At 36.1% G+C, this 18,645-nt stretch overlaps 1 protein-coding gene across 1 annotated transcript in view; it reads right to left on the bottom strand.

The window, feature by feature from the left end:
- The window catches only part of kcnd3 (potassium voltage-gated channel, Shal-related subfamily, member 3), a 110,481-nt gene that overhangs the window by 6,019 nt on the left and 85,817 nt on the right, over positions 1-18,645 (bottom strand). The window contains exons 4-6 of the mRNA XM_081349286.1: positions 7,559-7,657; positions 1,868-1,903; positions 1,667-1,759 (exon numbers count right to left, since the gene is read on the bottom strand). Coding sequence (XP_081205412.1) covers positions 1,667-1,759; positions 1,868-1,903; positions 7,559-7,657 — 228 coding nt within the window. The remainder of the gene's footprint in view (positions 1-1,666; positions 1,760-1,867; positions 1,904-7,558; positions 7,658-18,645) is intronic.

Here is an 18,645-nt window from a genome sequence, read left to right as displayed (position 1 = left end):
TATTGAAATTTCTTGGAAAGATATTTTTGCAGTGTTTCGTCAGCAGAACAACCCAAAAACACATTAACAGTAGGCTACATCTCACTGAAGAGATCATCGCCTTGTCCAAATTCCCACACTTGCGGTCTTTGCACTTGACCACTTGTCTACTTGCATGACTTATTTCCTCTATTTGGCCCAAGTGTTCAAGTAGGCGTAAAAACTGCAAGTGTGTGTAGAACTTTTTATTTGATTACTCGATGGAACACACTTAGTCTTGCAAAAAATGCAAGTGTTTACAGAGCTTTTATTTGTTATATTTTCAATACTTTGCATTTTCAAATAAACTTCAACATGTCTGTTCAGTAGTCGCTATGTAACTAAGAGAAGACACAAGTTTAAAATTGTGATGCTTCTAATTAAGTGATAAAAACAATTGCGAATGTTGTACAAAATAGGCCTACACATAACATACTCATCTTTGGACCAATAAAATGTTTTTACTACCAAATTACGTGTATCTAGTTAATTTCAATAACAGTGTTTCCTCAACATCTCGCGATTTTAGGGCACATGAGTTCCCGAACATAATGCATGATGGGATACGGTTAGCCGGAGCGGTATTCGAGATAGTGTGGGTTTAGTGTGCACTAAGTCTAAGGGCACTGCACTTTGGCATTTTTAAGACATGGGACAGTCTTGCACACTTCCTGTCGCATGCACGCGCACTCAAGTGGCCAAGACCACAAATGTGGGTATTTGGACAAGGCATGTCTATCCCTCATAGTCTCGCTTTTAATGCCAATTTCTTGTTAAGAATTGTTCTGATTGGCTGGGTTTTTGTTTTGTTGTGTCACGTCCCAGTTTTGCATTTGTTTAACTAGTCTTGGAAATAATGAAGCTTGAGTCAGTTGAACCAATTTCTTTGCAAAATGATTCACTGTTTTCGAAGTGCTGTCTGGCACCTTCTGGTAAAAACGGCTCAAACATGTACACCCTTTACCTTTACTGAGCAATTGCAAATGTTTTCATGAAAGTGTAATCTATTAAATGTAATCTACAAATAATTAAATTCCATTAGCCTAAAAATAAGGTTCTGTAAAATGAATGTTCTTTTATTAATGTGTAGTGCTTGTTTTGTGTGGCAGGGCTTGGCAAACTAGTCCAATTAGAAACAATTAACTATCTTTCTTACTTTTTAACTTTTTGTATTATACATGTATAAAATTCATTACAGTAATACAAAAATAAACCTACACTATAAAACATATTGAAATCACATACCAAACCCCATTCATGGGCTCACAAAATCAACGATGGAAACAACAGAAGCCACTTAATAAAATGATAGAGTTAGCCTAATTGTGACTTTTTGTCACAATTCTCATTTTTTTTCTTCAAAACTTGTAAGTGATATCTCACAATTTTTAAATTCTAAATATATCTCGGAATTGTGAGAAAAAAGAACATTGTGAGCAATTACCTATTATTTTTAATCCATGGTGGAGACATCCATCAGAACTTTGAAACGTTCGAAATGGTATGACGAAGCCTTGTTTGCTGAAATTACGTGACTTGACGAGATGCCAATACACATATACTTTGATACATGCTGTGGTTTCGATATAAAAGATTTGTAAAGCTTAATGAAGCAGTGTTTGGAAAGTGCCCATCACTACTAACTGACCGTAGTCTTCTCTAGGCAGTGCAGAAGATGGTGATGTTGACTCTCCAGCAGAGATGTGGTCTTTTTCAATTGCTGGTCCTCCTCTAAGGAGCCCTGCAGAAACACACACACACAGACATAGATTTTTAAGGAATCATTAGATTTCATGCATGAATAATGAAGTGGAGAGAGGGACAGAGTGTGTGTTGTTTGGCTCAGTACCTGTGGTGAAAGTTTCATCTTGTAATAGGGAAGCTGCTGTTGTGTAAGAGTGCGAGGGAGAGACATGGAGAGTGGTTTACTGCTTTTGGAAGGAACTTCATCCATAACAGAGCAGTACAATATATCATCTATAACTTTAAATAAACAAAGCCTGAGAGAAAGGAAGGACGAGGGGCCTCAGAGGATTGGGTGAATCAGAGTGATTCCACTTTCCTGTTTCACAAATCCGTTGGTACAGTTACTATAACTCCACATATCTGTCTCTTTTATTGTAGCACTTTTGCCTGGGAGCTTGCGCTCGCACACTGGGCCCTTCGGCTGAACGCACATACACTGCTCCACATTTTTCGCCTTTTCCACAACGTCTTAACACAACGCGAGCACCAAAATAACATGAGTGAGTCAGTCAGTGATGTGTAGGAGGAGAGAGAGACAGAAGGAAAAAGAAAGATATTGATAGAAATGAAGAGAGAGCAAAATTAGGTGTTTTACAGTAACAAACCCTGAGTACTCTTATTTTGAGCAGACTGCATGTTTGCGTGTGAACTGTGTGGTATTTACGAGCTATTCAGACAGGCTAACCTAGAACCTGCTTTTCTCTTTGATGCAAGTAAGACCATTCTTGGGTGAATCGCATTAAGAAACCTCAAATTAACCCTAAAATCAAAAGACTGCTTATTATAAGAATACTTTGCATAAAGGAAATGAAGCCTATTTTTAGGACCATTACAAATGTTTCCATTGTGACATTTTCATTACAGTTAAGCACATTTTTCATGGTTTTCAGTGTTCTTGTGATTCACCCTCCAAGGCCTCTTTTTTTTTTTAAAGGAAAAAATACAGATGTGTATTTTAAACCAAATTTTTTTTCTATTGCAATTGACTACTTTTTTTATATTTGGAGTCCTTGGACCTGTTTACACGGCCTAGGATTTACATTTTGGTCAATCAGATCACAAGTAGACAAGGCAGACACACACCCATTTTGTTTTAATGCATCTATTTTTTCCACTTTCGACCACTTCTGTCCTGATTTCTTTGAGGGGAGTTTAAATCTCATGTTTATGCATTAGATCAGTAGGTGGAGAGTACTGTTCAAACAATAGACTGTGAAAAAATAGGGACATAGCGTCCGTGACGTCAACCCTAGGTTTCTGAAGAGCATTTTTGAAGCCCAAAGTGTGCGGAGCTGGCTGTCGTCATCTTGAAAGCGAGTCACTCTCAAATAACCGAAAATGGGCAAAGAGTCTGGTTTAGCTGAGGTGATGTGACGGCTACAGCAGACAAACGGCTAGTAGTGACAGCAGCTGCAATCCACCTGTCACTCAAGTGGCCACGCCCTTAATTATTTTTTTAACCCCCCTCACAGTTGTCATAAAGAACAAAATTAGCTATATAGACCAACACCACTTTTTGTACCAGGCTGTAAACATATTTTTTTCTGCTGTGAAGTTGGGCATTTTAACATGGGGGTTCTATGGGATAGACTCTCTTTTGGAGCCTGCCTCTAGTGGTCAGTTGATGAATTGCAGTTTAAGTCACTTCCATGTTGGAATCAAGAGAGAGACTGGAAGGTTGCTAGGGCTTTGACTTTTGCCCAAAAATCATATTCGAAGTTCGTTTGTTTATTAATATTAATATTTGAATATATTTGAATATTTATTAATAATATTTTGACCATTAAATGCCTTCAGTAAGACCCCGATCCCTCCCCCTCCTCCTCTTCCAGCTTGGCGGGATGTAGTGTTGACAGGTGGGCTCTCATGTTGCTGGTCGTTGCGTGGTGTGTGAGTTTGGTCCTACATATTTTACACATCACTTTGTCCTTACTCGTGATTTTTCCCTGTTTCTTTGGGAACCCAAAGTAGTGCCACATGTTGCTTTTCAAATTGTCAGGAGTGTAGATTTCGAAATCCTTGTCAGGCGTGTTTGTTGTAGGCGTTGGCGTGGCCATTGTTTTGGTATACAAAAAAGGCGCTAACCAGGATGCTAATGTCACCTACAGGAGCCCATATGACCATAATAGCCTTGCTAATGAGCTCGCAATTCACAACTTCACCAGGCGTGAAAAAGCCTCAGAATCTGAATTGAAAACGTTTACAATTACAAGCAAACACATTTACAAAAAATAAAGCCCACAACAGGTTTGAATATTAAAGGCTGCCTAATATTCGTTCGAATATCTTTTTTTTTTTTATATTCAAATTATATTCGAGTAACAAAGTTCGGAGTCAAAGCCCTAAAGGTTGCCGCTAGGTTTTTGACCACATGAGCATTTACACTACGAAAGCAATCTGGTCGAATGCGTTTTCGACTACCTCTTGAAGTAATTGAAAGTGGACAAACTCAAAACGTTTTAGACGTGATCGGATTGACGAAAACGCTTCTTAATACCACGTGTAAATAGGGCCCTAGAGACCCCAATGATGTATGTGAAAACTGTAGTAGTATTTTGAGAGTAGTTACTTATTTCTTTCCCAAACTCCTTAAAAAAATCCCTTGATCTGGTCAAACCTTAGTAGACTTTTCTTTTTTTTTTTACCTCAAAGTAAACATGTATTTTCCAGAAATGTCATTTTGTATGTAATGTTGTTTGGGGTCATTTGGATCCCAAGTAAAAAAATACGTGGCTGAAGAATATCAGAAAATTATGTGAAAATTCATTGTATTAATTCGTTTTTATACCAGGGGTCTCATGTAGGACATTTTAAGTGTGTTGTCTTTAAGTTACTATAAGAAAAATAATTTAAACATTATTTAGTATTAAAATATTTAGATTTTTTTAAAGAAAATAACTTTTATTCAGCAAGGATGCGTTCAGCTGATCAAAAGGGACAGTAAAGATATTTATAATGTTACAAAATATTTCTATTTTAAAGGTGCATTGCGCAAGTCTCTCAGTTTTTGCAGAACTATGCCCCCTCTGGCGACAAGCGAAACTGCAACACTGCAACTGAACGCGCATGACGTCACGCCCAGTCTCAAATTCCGACCCGAATCCCTCTTGTTTATTTTACTGTACAGGATTATAGAGGCAATCGCAGTTATCAGAGAAGGGCTCATTCAGCCCATCAGGCAATTGTTTAAGCATGTATGGGTTAGAAAAACGGGTATTTTTAACATGAAATGTTGCGCAATGCACCTTTAAATAAATACCGTTATTTTCAACTTTGTTCATCACAGAATTCTGGAAAAAATGCAGCTGTCATCCAAGCAGCACAACTATTTTCAACATCGATAATAATGACCACCAAATCAACATTTTATAATGATTTCTGAAGAATCATGTGACACTAAAGACTGAAATATTATATTCAGTATCGAGTATATTTATTTATTTTTAAGCACAGTATATTTAGTATTAAATTCAGTGTGTGTAAATCAAAGGTGCGAGTAAGTCACACGTTCAAGTCACAAGTAAGTCTCAAGTCCCTACCATCAAGTCTCAAGGAAGTCTAAGACGCAGTACACACAAATCAAGTCAAGTCAAGTCAGTGGTTCACTACAAGCAAGTCAAGTCGAGTCCTGCTAACTGGGTCAAGTCAAGTCAAGTCAAGTCAAGTTACAATACCAAACAGAAAAAAATAGAGTTTATATTGGTCTCAACCTTATTCATTTTTCCTTCAGAAATGATTACCTTTCTTATACATTTACACAGTCATAGAAGCATTCATTCAACTGATTCGTTCAAAACGGCAGATTCATTCTGGAACTAAGCAACTTGGTCACTGAATCACAAAGCCCCGGATTCGTTCAGATACGCATAACTCTTAGCCTAACTCTTATCTTAACTACTGAACTGTTGTATAAAATCATTATTATCACATTTGCAATCGTGCCAATATTCTGGAAATATTGTTTGATATCATATGTTATAAATATAAAAATAACGGGCCATCTTTTCCACCACATCTACAATGTTGGGTGCATTGTATTAATTCTGTTGGCAATTTGCCACCCATCCCCCTGATAACGTCTGACCCTGCTTCAAGAGAAACATAAAACACGACAAAACATCATTAACAGTTTTGTATGTTGTTTTTCGTCATTGGAAAGAACGACATATTTGGCATTAAAGCACTAGCCTATGATTTGAAAGAAACTGTGGCAAATGTCTGTGAATTTATGGACGTTATACAAAACACATGCCATCATTAATTATCATTTGAATCTATTGACAGCCTTAAGCTACATTTGAAAACATAATTTTGTATAAAGAGGCATGCTATTTTGACAACTATTCTCTCTAGATATAAAGTTAGTCAAATTAACTATAACAAACAAGCCATAGCTTAGGCTACTTTTAGAGGTGGTGAATGAAGTTCGAGGTTGAGATGGTCATGTTCGATATCCCTTACCAGTTATTATGTGTACAGCAAATCTTATTTTATGAATATGTTCATCAATATGGTAATATTAATATGGCGTTTATATCCAAAAAGAAACAATGCTGCGGGATGTGTTTGTATTTAGCGTGATCACCGCGCTGTATGTTTTTTCTGTGCTTGTGCAGCGTCACGCAATAGCACAGAATCTGATGACTGGCGTCAATGGTTCCGTTGCTTTCATTTTGTTCATCAATTGATGATTTATATAAAGTCATTCTCGAGTCATTTTCTTAATTTAGTCAAGTAAGTCTCAAGTCCTTAAATTTGCGACTCGAGTCAAGTCATGTCAAGTCAAGTCACCCATCTATATTTGCAATCAAAATTATTCAACCCCCAATGCAAATCATGATTATTGGCAAAATTATTATATGCATATTTCTTAAGTCATTTTTTTCCACACTGTTAACAGCCTTGAGGTCTGAGAACAGAACATAAGGCTTAATATTGTCAGATTCCTGTCTGCTTCACTCACTGGACCTCTCTGAGGATGTTCTGTAAAACTGGTTAGCTGTGGAGTTGCCTGCAATCTGTCTCTGTCTGTACTCTCTGTTCATTTTCACATCAGCGTGTTCCTCATTCCTCAAATGCATTCAGAGAATCGACGGTTTCTTTTTCCAGGAAGACATTTTAGCATCAAACAACTGCAGTAATAAAGACCAGGGGCCAGTTGCATAAACATAGACTGTGTCTTTAGAACTAGTCTGACCAACAAGCAGTTCATTAAAACTAATCAGTCTCACTTTTCGGATTCAAATGAGACCAATCTACCTTTATATGTGATTGGCAAAAAAAAGTTATGACCAGTAGGTAGAAAAAAAAAAATAGATAACTAACTTGTAAGACTAGGCTTAGTCCACACGTACACGGGCATTTCTATAAACTGAGTTTTTCCTCCTTCGTTTCTTTTTTTTTTTTGCATCCACATGAAAATGCAAAAACACGCTATCTCCTCAATGAGGCTGTTTAAGACATTTTCACATCAGTTCATCACTCTGGCCTGATAAATTGGATGTTATTGAGTTAATTGAGCTGATGTTTGTGCAAATATGCAAACATGAATATCTCATAATCGCTAAGTACTGAAGATCAGATCACCACATGTGAATCTCTAATAAACACTTTTAAAGCAAAACAACCTGACACGTTTACCTCAGTACTGGAGCACTGCCTGATATAGATTTTGTTGAAAACCATGTATAATGTATGACAAATGACAAGGGAGCGAAACAAAATATGGAAAAAATGAGCTTGGATGTGTGTGTTTTTGTATTTGTGAAAGTGTGTGTGTGTGTGTGTTTCTTACCGTTAGCTCCAGTGATTGGTTTAGTCCATTTCGTTTGCTATGCAGGAAGGCTGTGGAGCTGCCACCCTTGGAAATTCTCATTCGGGCCAGTCGGGCTTTCTGTTAACACATACACACACAGAGGAAGTTACAACTCAGTCTACCAGTGCTTTTCCATCACAAAGGTCTGAGTCTCAATCTGATCCCTGTTGAAAGAGCAATTCAGATCAAAGTGCTTTAAGAAACAAAATGGATTTTCACATAGATTGCTGTCCGTCATGAGATGATGAAAAATGCAAGTGCCTACAAAAAGTACTGAACTAATCCGAACGACCCTGACAGCTACGCAGTGAAAATGTGCACAGATCAGGGAATAAGAAAGCGGTTGCTTGCACACACTACAAAGCATAGAAGAATGATAATTTAGAGAAACACAGCTGTGTAATGGTTAATTACAGTAAACGTCTTGTGTAATGCTGAATTACGGTTAGCACAGCTGTGTAACGGTAAATGATAGAGCAGCGGTTCACATTCCCTCAGTCTATGTCGTTTTTATAGGCACAGCATGGATGATGGGTGGAAACCAGCAGTCGAATCTTCTGTGGAACATCACATTTTAATATTTACAATGAATGAGAGTATTTTAATCTTCTCAAATCCAGAGGCATCAAATGATCTGATTTGTGCTCTCATTCTTTCATCATCTCATAGAAAACTGATGCTCTCTCATAGTTCCCTTAATATTTAATAAGCTTTATTGACATGATAAAAAGAGTTTACACTTGCAATGCATTAATAAACACGGATACACTAGATTTTTATATTTTCTTGAATGTGTTAGGGCATCGTGGTGGGTGGTCGCCAGGGTGTTGCTATGTGGTCATTAATGTGTTCTGTGTGGTTTTTAGTGCACTGATTTGCAGTTGCTAGTGTAATGTGGTTTCTTGAGTGTTGCTAGATTACTTAAATACCCTGGTGAAAAAATAATATGCTAAGTATACTTGCAGCCAGACTAATTATCAGTATACTTAAAGTGTGTTAATGATTAGTTAACTTGAAGTGTGCTATTTTGAAACTAATTTTATACTAAGTATATTTTGGTCCCACTTTATATTAAGTGGCTTTAAGTACTATGTACTTACATCAAAAAATAAGTACAATGTACTTATTGTGTTCATGTTTTATTGTAAAACACTTTTGCTGCTATTGAGGTGTGATACAGGTAAGGTTAGGGACATGTGTGGTGGATTGGGTAGGTTTAAGGGTGAGTTAAGGTGTAAGGGAAGGGTCAACTGTGTAATTACAAATGTAATTACTCAAATTAATTACAGCTGTAATTACATGCAGGAATTTTTAAGATATAAGTACAATGTAAAAACATGTGGGTACACAATAAGTCCATTGTATCAAATTATTAATTTCAATGTAAGTACATAGTACTTAAAGCCACTTAATATAAAGTGGGACCCATATTTTATTTGTAATTAAATTGTAGTAAAGCATAACTTTAAGTGTATTTCGTGTACCTATGTGTACTAAATTGGACCAACTTCAAGTATACTTAGTATACTTTATATGCCTGTGTAGGGACTAATTACATACTTGATTAGTGATATTAAAGTGTACTTTATTTGTGTTACAAGTACATTACAAATTAATTACCAGTGTCTTCTAAACATATAAGCAATATACCATAAGTGTATGTGTATATATATATGTATATATATATATATATATATATATATACTGTATATATGGCATTTTCGCCTTTTATTAGGATAGGAAGGGTAGCTAGACAGGAAGTGAGGTGGTAGAGAGAGAGGGAGGAGGGATGGGATCAGGAAAGATCCACGAGCCGGGACTATCATGGTGTGATATATTTGAGTAAAAAGTATAGGCTCATTAATACCTTTAACTTATTCCAAATACTACAAATTGCATACTTTGTTTTCAATAACAAATGTACATTATTAGACAAATAAAACTTAGCTATACTTTGTACAAAATACTATTGCATACTATAATGTATCTATCTATAATGATCATTTCCAGCACACAGTTAAAATATACCTAAAATATCATTTTAATAAAGTGCAAATAATACACTTTTAAAAAATAAACTGAATTTTCACTTCAAGTATATTTTTCTAAAATATATTTTTAGAAAATATACTAAAGTACAATTATTTTAAAGTGTGTTAAAAGTTGTATTGTGAAAATAGGTAAAAGCATGATGCTAATATACTTTTCATGAATTTAAAGATAGTACAATTTTTGTTAGTTTATTTGCAATGTACTATTGAAAAAGGGAATATATTTCAAATACAATAAAGTATACTTTTTTTCACTAGGGGACTATTTCATCTATTTTATTTAGGTATGAATGGCTTGTGTCCCTCCTTCATGTTTTGTTGTTGCCATTTTAACATTCAACAGGCTAGGATAATTGTAAAAATATCTAAACATTCTTAAAATAAAAAATAAATAAAATTGTCTTAATGCAATATAATATAGGATAGGTGCATAAGCTCAGATCAATGAGGCCTACGACCAATCAGTTTGAAAAAAAGAAAAAAAGTTGACAAAGATTGAATCCAATATTTTGTGATAATATATATAGCATAACGAGCAATTTACAAGGAATTTTTAAAAGGCCGGCCATTTTTGACCGGGAACACCAAAGGGTGTGTGTGTTTTTAAATTATTGAAGAGGAACAAATTGTGTCTCAGTTGCATCAGAGACCTCGCAGAGATCAAACCGGTATTCTGATGTTCATTAATTTCTCACACACACTTGAACACAGATAGAAAGAACATACACCATCATTAAAACCATCACACACACACACACACACACAACACACACACACACACACACACACACTCACTCAAGTCCCTGTGGGTGAGTGGAGTGCTAACTCTGCTCTTTTCACAGGAGATTGCCATCACATAATGGAATCAGTTTGGGCCTCTGAGACCGTTTGTGTTTCCAACAAATGTTGCTACAATTTTCAGCTATCGTGGAACAAAAAAGAGAAACAACCCTGCAGAATGGGAGATTGGGAACGGCCGCAGTAATGACGGGGTTCTTTATCAATGTGACACAGAATATTGCTGCTGAGAACAATTGTTCAGGACTCGGTCGACACTTACTGCACTGTGCTGAGATCAGATACACTGAACAAAGCAAATTCACAGATTACATTTCAGTTATACACATACAGTTTTAAAAAGTCCACTGTGACACACTTTATGGTTGTGTCAAAGCCAGAAGACCTCTGTTATGTGCCCGATCTATAATTTCATCCTGAATATTATGATGCAAAGTCCTTTATGAGGCAAATTTGTGGTCTGTGACCCATTTCAATTCACTATCATAAAAGTGTTCATTTTTGAAATAATAATACATTTTTCACACTATGTGTTCAACAGAAATATGATAATGTGCAATAAAATTCAGTTTTGTTTTATTTCCAAGCTATTGTTATTCTGGTAGCTATGATTGGGTGGATAAGACCTCAGTCTGGGTAGATTGTGGCCTTCCCTTGTGAAAAATAAGTACACTTTACATTTAAAAAAAAAAAAAGAAAGTATTATGGAAATATTATACTTTGAAATAATATAATTAAGTACAAACTGAATGTAATGTTTTTGAAGACGTAATTGCATGTTAATTGCAATTTAATAAAAACGCATTATAGTTCAGATTTATATTAAATGCAGGCAATTAGCTGAACGTTTTCCCCCACTTAAGTAGAATTTAATTAAATATTTATCCCCTGGTTTCACAGACAAGGCTTAAGCTGACTAAAATGTTTGAGCTGTTTTAACTAAAAAATGTCAATGCCATTGTTTTGTCTCAAGATGCATACCAGTATTTTTTTTTTCTAAGGCACATTTATATATATATATATATATATATATATATATATATATATATATATATATATATATATATATATATATATATATATATATATATATATATATATATATATATATATATATATATATAAACTTCTTAAATTCCCCAATTAAACTAAGGCCTAATTCTGGATTAATCTAAGCTCTGTCTGTAAAACCAGGCCTATATGTAATTTCAGAATTATTACCTCTATTGTCTTTGAAATATGGTTAAAGTGTAGTGTACTGCCAGATGTACTGGCGATTATTTATGGTAAACTAAAATAATGACCTTTCATTTCATTAATATTATATTATCTGCAAACTACTTACATTCAATACAATTAAGTGCACTTCTTTTTCACAAGGAAGGTGACCCTGGGTGGTATGCCTTCAATCTCTACCCTGTAGCAGAATCAACTGAGACTTTCATTGAAGTTTGTGATCAACTGTTTAGTCCCACAAGATCAGATTCCTGGAGTGGAAAAGTGTGACCTGCATGATTGAATCACATAGATGCCACGGTCAAATAGGAGATTTCAAAATCATACTCCACAGATTGGATGGATGGTTTGATCATGTGAGGGCTGAGATCATTTGGGAGTGGAGAATATAGGGACATGTCCCGAGTCCCGACCAGTCACTACTGAATAATATTAGTGATCACAGTTATATACTGTAGTAGCTATATTGGATATAATAGAAGTATTGCATGTCATGTTTTCATTCGACCAATCAAAGTATTTAATTCCCCATACAAATAAAATCGTTACTGGATGCTGTCTAGATTGCGACATGCACGAGTTGTTTATGCTTGAAGCATTTGCTCTAGCGCAAACCACCAAAGACCGGTGCGCAGAGCAGAGGTGCTGCTGAGAGGCGCTGTCTTCGTTTGCATTGTTCTCTGAAACGAGTGCAGTGAGTGAGAAGGCAGAATTTGTTGAACTGTACATTACTGTACCTCAACAGTTTTTTTTAAATTAGCTGTAAAGGCGGATGTGCAACCTTTCAACTGTACAATGTTCAACCTTTGACTTCGAGACCCAATATCTGATGGCCGAACACTAGCTTCTGTAAATTCAATGATCCAACCATATTATGCAAATTAGTCCTGCCTCCCCTCACTCACACCAGCTCAGAGATTCACTCACTCAACTGTAGTAAATGCTGCACAATAGTATCAGTCTTACACATAACGGTAATTAATATGATTAGCATTTTGCTTGACTGTTGTTAGCGACAGCTAATAATATGTTGCTAAAGTTACACAAACCATGTTGCCTTTCGTCATCTCAGAGTCAGACATGCAGCTCAAATCAGTATCCTTATAGAAATGCTTTGAACAACTCAGAACGTCAGTGGATAAAGGCAAATAGTGCACCATAACATTGTAATATACATCATATATTTAATTCACCTGCTGCTATATTGCTAAATGTAGTAATGTACCTGATTTTTCATATACTGGGATAACCTGGTTTCTCTTTCTCTTGTTTCTCATAGTTAATGATATGCTAAAGTCCGCCCCCTCGTGACGGGATTGATTACAAGGTAGTTTGTGATGTAAGAAACACCAGCGATTTCATTTTGAATTTTCATTTTGAATTTTTTCTTATGAATTTGCACATGGTTTGTCTTAAAGCGTATTAAAAACACCACATAGACATATAAATAACATAGAAAACTTGATTTAAATGCTCTTCAAGGTCATTCTTTTTAACCAGTGGCAAGTATGAACATTACTATAGAGATAGATAGGGATTAAGGGTAAGGATATTTGAAAATAGTTTTAATTCACAATTTCTACCCAGTATATTTTAGAGCTTGACTTGTAAATTAATTATATAAATGCCCATGGAGTTATACAGTTGTATTAATTTTCATGACTTGTACAGGTCTCGAAATCACACTTTTAAAATTAGGCCTCATATGCAGAACACTGTGGGAACTCTATTTCTTAAAAAATAGAGGTAGGGAGTGAATTAAATAATAAATATCTTGATTTTTATTTTTTATTGAAAGCTATTTTTAATGATTTTAAGTAATCTTAAGGCCCCATTGGAAGTTTGCTAAAGTCCACTAGCCCTCTGGTTGAGAACCATTGCTTTTTATAAACAAGACCAAATGATGAGCTGTAAAAATGTAATTTTACAGTGCTTGCGAAAACAGGCTAAATCCATTTATTTTAATTTTAAAATGAACCTACATTGTCTGGGTGAGGTAGAGAATGATACCTGGATCTACAATATACAGAACTGCAGGACCTGAACAAATCTGTTAATCTGTGAGTCACTTCAGTGACGTACATACCTACATCCTTTTGCTTTACAGTAATTTCTACAGCTGTGAAACAAGATCGTTCACAGAAATGGAAGCTCAGGGAGCTTAAAGTGGATTATCTATGTCAATTAAACAAGATCTCTTCACTTTCAGTGTTTGCTGCAGTTCACAACAAAGAGCATTATATGTCAGAGTTGTTGCATTATATGTAAGAGTTATTTGTCAGTGATGTGAATACAATTCAAAAGAGTGGTGCAGGTATGACATTACTTTGTAGGCCAAAACGCAGAAACGAGTTATAATTTTAGCACTTCCTGTTCCATTGTTCCGAAGTCATTGTTTTTTTTTTTGAATGGGGTTTTGGTTAAGTGGTTGAAATAAGGTCTTTGGTGAAAACGAGCTCAAGACACTTTCACGACTTATTCTACAATATAAAATACATCAATAATACCCCAGATTTTTTGAAGCTGTTGCATGTCTTAAAAAAGACGGTTGGTAACAAGTGGCTAAATGTTACCTGGCTTTTGAGGAGATTAAACGACATCACGCTGAACTGGTAAACTCAGTCTGCTTTTACAGCCTCGTTATGCTTATAATTGTGGTCTTATATACTGCTCTAACTCAAACGTTCTGGGAAAATGTTTTTAAATAAAAACTGAAAGAGTTGTAGGAAGCTTAGTTATGGTGACGTTGAATTCGTGGGACCGTAATGTAGTCCGTTTATAGCCTACCTTTAGCTTTTTACTTCTGGCGACTGCATTTAGTCTTCAAAATTCAGAACACTTGTGATCATCTGTGATGATTATCTTGATGGCCAAAACGTGCAACGATCATAAACTTTTGTTGATCACAGAGATCTTTTTTAGTGATAAACCAAAAGCCTATGAGAAAATCCTATTGGGTTTTTGTCGAGGGAACCAGTGTGATGCTAACTGCTGGTTGGCCTACAAAGTGAGGTCATACCTGCACTAGTCTATTATACAATGCTAGATTGTTGTGAGAGGGTCGTTATGTGGTTGCTAAAGGGTGTACAGTATTATGTAGACTGTTGTTTCGCAGTTGCTAGGTTGTTGGGTCCAAATATGCCTTGGGATCCTTGTGATTTTTTTTGTGTCTGTTTTATGATAACTTAGAGAAGTAGAAGTACTTCTCCTGTATGATTTGTCCATGCATAAACAGAGCATGACGAATTACGTGTCAATCAAAGCTGACACGTAATTCGTAAAGGTACAATATTTAAGAATTTTGTATCAAAATATCCAAAAACCACTTGCGCAGTGTTATATATATATTTTTTCAATCATGTACTTTCAGAGTAAATTCAGAGAAATTCATATATATATAGTGCCCGTCCCTTGTAACTTGTCGCCTGGTTTCCCTTGCACTGCCACTGTAACCATGGTGACCGATGTGGACAACTGCGTAATGTTTAGCGGCATGCTGTTGTTGTTTCGTTCAAACATTGTGGACCATGGCAAGCAGACTTTTGGACAAAAGGAGAACTAAAACGAGGATCAATATCGGCGTGGCGTTTTCGAGATGCTGAGAGCTCCACCTCCGCGACAAACTTCGTCTTGACAGAGACGCCACTCTTGCATGTACTTTATTAGACAGCTGAGCAAATGTACATAAAACAAATCAATGTTATATAGCTCAACATGATGAAATGTTAGAATATGATCAGTATGTTATTCTAATGTTGATCTAGCTTACTGCTTGTCTCATATATCCAACAAACTAACACATAGAATAACATTATAACTTTCAACACACTCAAATGCTGTTTAGTATGATAGTGTAACGTTAGACCAAGTGAAACAGCGCTGCGTTACCTCATAAGTTTAATTCGTCAAATAAACTGACCTGTGTGAGTATTAATTCAGCACTTGTGGGTAGTTCGGTACAATGAAATGTCCTTATTCCTTTATATCCGCGGGACTCGCGTGTGGCGCTAATATCTGTCTCTCATTAGCAATCGAACCCTGCTTCATACCACAGTCATGTTAAAAATGTCAATGCATTCACTCATCCATAAACATTATTAGATCCATCAGCATGACGACAAGTTCCATGATTACACTTCTCATGGCGTCATCAATCTACGCCTTTGTTATTGTAAGAGGTTAGCGACCCGTAGCGGCGGAAAAAAGTGTGTGTAAAGCAAGTGCCGAATTAATAATGAACAAGTCATTAACATTCACTGAAGTAGCACAGCTAAGTTCTGTGAGAACTAATGAATCAGCCCAATTACTGGACCAACTTTGATCAAAACTCTGATTCCTGAACTATAACAAATCTCAGACCTTTGGATCAACCATGAGAGTTTGAGCATAATGAAGCGATCAGTCATGAAAGAATTGAGTGATGTCTAGGAAATTGTCTGTTCTATTTATCTTTCTGGCTATGCAGATTTGCATTAGCTATTAATAAGGTGTATATGGCTTTCTGTAGTCACTAAAAACAACAACAGCAACAAGAAAATAAAAAAAAATAAAAAATAAAACTGCAGCATGTTCGTGAGGTGAGACACAATGAGCCACTGGAAGATGAAATAAATTAGCATATAAAATCTGAAGCTTTTCACACTTTGATCAAAATTTCATTTCACTTTGATGGTTCTGCATAAAACCCTGTCATGTCTGCAGTGTTCTTAATGCAGAGTCTTCCGGAAAGCCCTGGAGTGCTCTAGAAGTGAGCCAAAACCCTTGAAATGAACAAATCTCATCTGGGCAGTACAGAATAGAGGTCTCCTCGGGGTCCTAAAATCTGTACCCGACCCGAACCACTTCTTACCCAAAAATTCATTTAAAAAAAAAAGAAGAAACTCGACCCAAGGCAAACACGATAAAATTAGACCCGAGTCCTTCTCGACGGCAATTTTTTCCAACCCCACTGATTCTGTGAAAACCGATGTCTGATGTGGGATCAAATAATTATATTCATTGATCAGAAAAATGATTTGATCAGACTGATGTTTTTGAGTCATCAACATCAATTTTATGACATTTTAGGGTGCTTTTTTGATCCTTTTGGAAACATGAAAACTTCAGTTCCTATTCAGTGTAATTGGATGGAAAAGAGTGACCAGGACAGTCTCCTTTTTGATCCACTGAATAATGGACATACAGGTATGGAATAGACTTACGATATCATAACTTTCACACTGTTATGGTATTAACGTCCAGATAGGTTATACTGGTAGGTGGTGCTATATGAGCTATGTTTTGCTGCACAGTGCAAGGCAGTTTGAGTTTACACTTTGAATTTTTAATTGTATTAATTTTACCTTAAAACTAAAGGAAATGAAATGCAGTTTAAGGATTAGTTCAACTAAAAATGAAAGAAACGTGCACAGAACATGTATGGAAAAATTGAGGAACGTGTCCTCTACTTAGGTCCTTTAAAAAATGAGTGAGTGATTATATAGAAAAATATAATATAATATGCGCTGTTGCTGATTTTCCTCATTTTATTCTCAATATTTAGTGATAGCCTTAGATGCAGGATATTTTTACTCGCATATTTTTGTTTGCGCCTCCTTGTAGAACGTGCTGAAAAATACTGGTATGTTATTCTGTTTCTCTAACATTATGAAAGAACATTAGTTTCTTTCATAATGTTCTCCCCTTTAATCCGGTATAAAATCTCCGAACCAGTTTGGAACAACATGAACTGTTGCTTTACAGAACTTATGTCGCTCATATAACCCACTTTGTGACTCAAATTTTATTGTTGATGTTATGAATATGATTATGGTATTATAAGTAAGTAAATGTTTGTAAAGACCTCATAATGATGCCATAACAATTAGTTGGTAATAGTAAACACACCCACATATACATATGAATGCACTTCTAACACCCCCACATATACATTTTGTTTAACTGTACTTGATCAGGTGCACTAATTCAGTTTTTCAGTTAATCAAATAAGGATCTATAATGCATCCACTAATATTAGATACTAATATTGCAATATTAAACTTTTTAGTTTATTAACCTGGATTACACACAGTTTTGGTGCAGTACCAGTGCTGTATTTTGGCTACTGGACAACAGGTGAGACAGAGGAAGGTCACCTACCAAAAGTGACTGCCGGAATAAAAAAAAAAACAAACCCCTCCCCACAGGTCTCGTCTGGGCGAGCTATTTGTGGAAGGACTGTCATTAGGATGAACATCCCTCCTGGCTCTCTTTCTCTCTCTATGTCTTACTCTTTCTCTCTCATGTCCTTTGGACAGTAAGCACAGCTGTTCCTATGGTGGAGGTTAACTAGAGGCTTGAGGCAGGTTCGTGCACTTATGCCACTCTGTTATTAGTTAACCACGGGATGTGTTTAAACACACCACACAACAATTTTTTTAAGATGGTCCTATGAGGTTTGGTCGCATCTGGCTTCATTAGTTTGGACTTGAAACTGAACTCGCATCCCCTGCGGCCGTGCTGCGAAAGAACAGAAAATGTTTGGCGACAGAAATTTCACATCAAAACTTTGTTTAGGCTGATCCGAGCTGAGATAATATGGAGAATTCTGGGGAATAATAATCTGCCATACTAGATAAACTTTAAATGAACACTAAGTAAAATGCTAAAGCCAGTGGAAATCTTGCCTGCAGAGACAATGCAGCCCCATAAGCCCACCCAAAACCTAAGCTTACATTAATTCCTCATTAGCATACATTAAATCCATGACTGCGAGCATAACATAACACTGAGTACAGGAGCTGACGTCTCTCGCCACACATAGGATGTCATAGGAGTGGCCTTGGTGTTGTTTTTCTGCGATCAAGCTAATCTCCAGTAACATTCGCAATTATTAGCATAGCAAAAGCAAGCTGAGAAGCCTGTGGTGATTTAACAGATAATTACGCCTAAACTAAATAACCTTCAGAGAGAGATATAGAGACGTTTCGGATGAGGACGGGG

This window comes from Scardinius erythrophthalmus, assembly GCF_964197995.2.
Source record: "Scardinius erythrophthalmus genome assembly, chromosome: 20".
Classification (NCBI taxonomy): Eukaryota; Metazoa; Chordata; class Actinopteri; order Cypriniformes; family Leuciscidae; genus Scardinius; species Scardinius erythrophthalmus.
The sequence above is the reverse complement of the archived record's forward strand: the minus strand, read 5'-3'. Positions and strand labels throughout refer to the sequence as shown.